The sequence below is a fragment of the Fulmarus glacialis genome, unplaced genomic scaffold, assembly GCF_000690835.1.
Source record: "Fulmarus glacialis isolate BGI_N327 unplaced genomic scaffold, ASM69083v1 scaffold9975, whole genome shotgun sequence".
Classification (NCBI taxonomy): domain Eukaryota; kingdom Metazoa; phylum Chordata; class Aves; order Procellariiformes; family Procellariidae; genus Fulmarus; species Fulmarus glacialis.
Genome location: NW_009212385.1, coordinates 25,341 through 29,361, shown reverse-complemented (window position 1 = coordinate 29,361; position 4,021 = coordinate 25,341). Strand labels below are relative to the sequence as shown.

The following is a 4,021-nucleotide window of genomic DNA, read 5'->3' as shown; positions in this document are numbered from 1 at the left end:
GCTTCCGACCCTGCGCTTGGGGAGGGCAGTCAGGAGCAGGAGTGGGATGGGGATGGCAGTGCAGGCAGGAGGAGGAGTGGGGTGGGGATGGCAGTGCAGGCAGGAGGAGGACCGGGCTGGTAATGGCAGTGCAGGCAGGAGGAGGACCAGCCACCACCCTGCAGAGCTGCCTGGGAGGGGCTATTCCTGGCCCGGCACAGACAATGCCCGGCATGAGGGAGAGCCCGGGGGAGATGCCTGAATTTCGCTGCTGGATTCTCGCTCCCCCTTTCCCCTAGCCGATGCCCTCCAGCCATCCTGGCTTTCCCAGCCCTCCAGAGCTGCCTCCAGGGCTGCTTGCAGTCAGTATTTCTTAAGGAAGGAATATATTTTAATATATCTTATTGCCCACCAAAGCCCGTTGGCTGCAGGAACTTCCCGGTGAGTGACATGGGTGCCCAACACCCCCCTTGTGCCTTCACCGCTGCCAGACCACGGTGCTGCCCGCACGTTTTTGGGCTGAATTGGCTGCCTCCAGGCAGATCTCTGCCCGGGGAGTCGGGACAGGCAGGGTTCCCTCGGCGCCGTGGGGGCCGTTGCTTTCCTGCAAGTGCCCTAACTCTCCTTTCGGTGTCCCAGCTATTATTTTCCAGCACATTAGCTGGATTAATCCACTGCGGTTTACACAGGAGATCATGACTGGAAGGAATAAATTATGGTATTTTATGACCAAATACTTTGCCTGAAGCCGACAGTTGCTGGCTTTTAGTGCTGACTTTTATTGTACAATACTGCCAGATCCGAAAAGCCTTTACAATTAATTTCTCCAATCACTGGAAACCTCTTTTCTAGCAAACTTTATAGAGTTTAGAAAGAGCTGTGGGATTGCTCGAGGTAAACACTTCCAGGGCAGGCTGTGGCAATCAAGCCCAGCAGTGGTATTTTAGTTAAAATTCTGAATTGCAAGTGGTGGTTGTAACGTCTGATTTTCATGTTCCCGGTCCCTTCTCCTTCTCCTGCTTTGACAGATTTCCAGTCGTGTCTGATATGCATCGCAAGACGATCAAGACGATTCCCTCGACCGGCAGCCGTCACCCCTTCAGAATCCTTCGTGACCAAGCAAGACACCACAGGTAACGTCCCAGCGATGCCGGGGAGTCCTGGCTCTGGAGGAGTTGTTGTCCCTGGGGGGGTGAGGCCAGCCGTGCAGTGCAGGACCCCATAGCATGAGCATGGTCCTGTCCTTCGCAAATGGCAGCGCTGCCTGCTAGGACCGATGTGGTTGACACCTCAGCTGGAGGCACCTCAACTGAGTTTACACCTCAACTGATCCAAACACCAGACCCATGCCCTGCACACAGCCCTTCTCTGCTCCGTTGGATTTCGGGGGCTGTTGCGGTTGCCGATTGATGGGAATGAAACGGTCGTCACCTTTCGGATTCGGTTTGCTCTCGGCCAAATATTGCTTTCTAGGAATTCTGGTGACCTTCTTTCTGGTAGTTAATCACCACCCTGGACTTCCCTGCAGCCTGAAAATCCTTAATGAACGTTTTCTCTGCTCGCTGCTTCCTGTCCATGGCTATAAGACAGCCAGCAAAGCTGCCTGGTGTTTCATGTCGAGGGAGAAAGCAGGCGGCAGGTCCTGCTTGGAGGGCCCTTGGATGTGAGCAAGGTGGCTGGCAGGGTGTCCCACCGGGTGAGGGTGTGAACCTGGGGACCCCGGCCCTGGAGCGGTGAGGGTCCCTTCGCACAAAGGTGCTTCTTGTTGGGTTTTGTGTCCTCTTCAGCTGGCCAAGGTGTGTGTAGAGGTCGATGCACGCTCCAAAGCAAACCCCTTGAACCTCCACCTCCTTCTGGAGGACATCCTTGTGTGCTCCTGCCACTGCTGCCTGACGCCAAATAGGACATGGCTTCATTTTCCACATTTACAGACCTATTTGTGCTGCGGGACTTCTCATGCTGTGCTTGAGTAAGGCGGCTTCTCTCTCTCCACCCAGGTAAAATCATCTCCATTGACACCAGTTCCCTGAGAGCTGCCGGCAGGACGGGCTGGGAGGATTTGGTGCGGAAATGCATCTATGCTTTCTTCCAGCCTCAGGGCAGAGAGCCATCTTACGCCAAACAGCTCTTTCAAGAAGGTAACGGGCTCCTCTTCCCAGCTGGCGCGCTCCTGCTGAGCAGTGGGAGCTGCAAGGAGAAGCTGGAGCACGGTCCTCCTTGCTGGATAAATGCTTTCTGGAAAAAGAAATGCTGCAATAATAATCGCAAAATGCCAAAGGGAGAGGGGAAAGGGCTGAGTAACGCTGGAGGAGCTCCTCCAGCCAGGAGGTTCCCCCTCACCCTTCAGGAAATACAGAATTGAGACAAATATGAGCTAAATATGATTAATTTAATTTTTTTGCCTGTGTCACCTGCAAACGCCGTCCCCAATGTCTAAGCAGAAGAAGCAGAAGCTCTTCTGTGAGCATCTTTACTCTGTCGGCTCTTTCATGAACATCTTTGCTGTGTTGGCTCTTTGATGAGCATCTTTTCTGTGTCAGCGAGGATGCTCACAACAGGGATGTGGGGAAGGCAGGACGTAGGAGCAGGTCACTGAGCCTCCGGAGAGCTGTAACTCTGCCAGGGTTGCAGCGGCAGCGTCCTGCTGCACCTTCCCAGCCTGGCTGGGGTTCATCAGCTTGTACGTTGTACGCCGGTGATTGAGTGATTGCCCCTTCAGAAGCTCTGAGCACTCAAGGACGGTGCTGGATGGATTTAGATTTACCCACTGCAGGACACGGGTTCGGAGCTGGAGAAGCAGCTGGGAGGATTTCTCTGCCACCGTGGTTATTCATAACCCTCTTATTTTCTGGGTCTATGGGGTTAGCCAACGTGTGGTTTTGTTTTCTGGGAAGGTGGTTGTCCCAGACAGGTTCTCCCTCTCCTGCTCCTTCCATCCTCCTCCTGGTGCTTGTAGGGTGTTGTGGGTTCTGGCTTGAGTTTCTAAGGGGGGTTCTTGTGTTTCTGGTTGTCTCCTTCAGTGATGACACGCGGCACGGCCTTCAGCCCCTCCTATCGATTCACCTTGAGTGACGGCACAGTGCTTAGTGCCCACACCAAGTGTAAGCTCTGCTATCCCTCCAGCCCGGAGATGCAGCCCTTCATCATGGGCATCCACGTCATCGACAGGTACGTCCCCACTCCGCCGCTACCGAGCCGTGCCAGCGCCTGGCTGGGCGATCCAGGAATCAAAGTGCTTGTTCCCTACAGTGGAAGGAGGATCCACTGGTGGTCAATGATGCTGGTTTGGAGGTGTGATCCCCATGAGGAATCTGAGGCTGAGAGCCAGCGGTGACAGCAGCTCTGTTGCTCTTGATTATTCTTGTTTTGCAAAGAGGTGGCCCTGGGGATTCAGGTGGAGGTTTATAGACGTGCTTCAGGTTTCTGCCTTGCCCTGGAGAACTTAAAATATTTGAGGAGGGAGAGGCTCTGACAAGCTGGCAGGACAGGGAGAGGTGAGGCTGTGGACCTGGGCTGTGCTGGAGATATGCAAGGGGGCTGGGGCGGAGGGGAATGCTGTCGGAGCATGGTCCTTCTCCAGCCATGCGGGAATGTAAGACCCAGAGAAGGTGACACCTTCAGGGTTTAGCCGGTGAGCGGCTGTGATCCTGAGCAGCGTTGCGTTTCTGGGGAGATGCTAAAGCTGCTGCTTTCCATCCATGCTACTGAACTGGATCCAGAAGCGCTGGTGGACATGGGAAGGCTGAGACCACCAGGGCTTGCGAGCTGCTGCTCTGCAGGCTTCAGAGCTCTGCAGCATGGACGGGGAGCAGGAGCTGCCTGAGTGACACTAAAGTTTTGGGCAAAGCCTGTTGTGACTTTTCCTCTCCTTTTCATCTCCTGCAGGGATCACGGCATGCTCTCACCCCAGGAGAACACTAACTCCACAATGTCCCTTCCCCGGGTCAGCCCCTCGCTGAACCCCAGCATCTCCCCGGGGCAAGGCATGGCCCTGCCACCCTCCATCCCTCCCTCAAACGGCAGCACGTTGGCCACCAACGCG

At 55.0% G+C, this 4,021-nt stretch overlaps 1 protein-coding gene across 1 annotated transcript in view; it reads left to right on the top strand.

Moving 5' to 3' along the window:
* The window catches only part of NCOA1 (nuclear receptor coactivator 1), a gene marked incomplete at its 3' end in the record, with an annotated part of 62,235 nt that overhangs the window by 32,988 nt on the left and 25,226 nt on the right, over positions 1-4,021 (top strand). Inside the window, exons 6-10 of the mRNA XM_009577868.1 lie at positions 279-283; positions 1,008-1,112; positions 1,977-2,117; positions 3,000-3,147; positions 3,865-4,018. Of these exons, the coding sequence (XP_009576163.1) occupies positions 279-283; positions 1,008-1,112; positions 1,977-2,117; positions 3,000-3,147; positions 3,865-4,018 (553 nt within the window). The remainder of the gene's footprint in view (positions 1-278; positions 284-1,007; positions 1,113-1,976; positions 2,118-2,999; positions 3,148-3,864; positions 4,019-4,021) is intronic.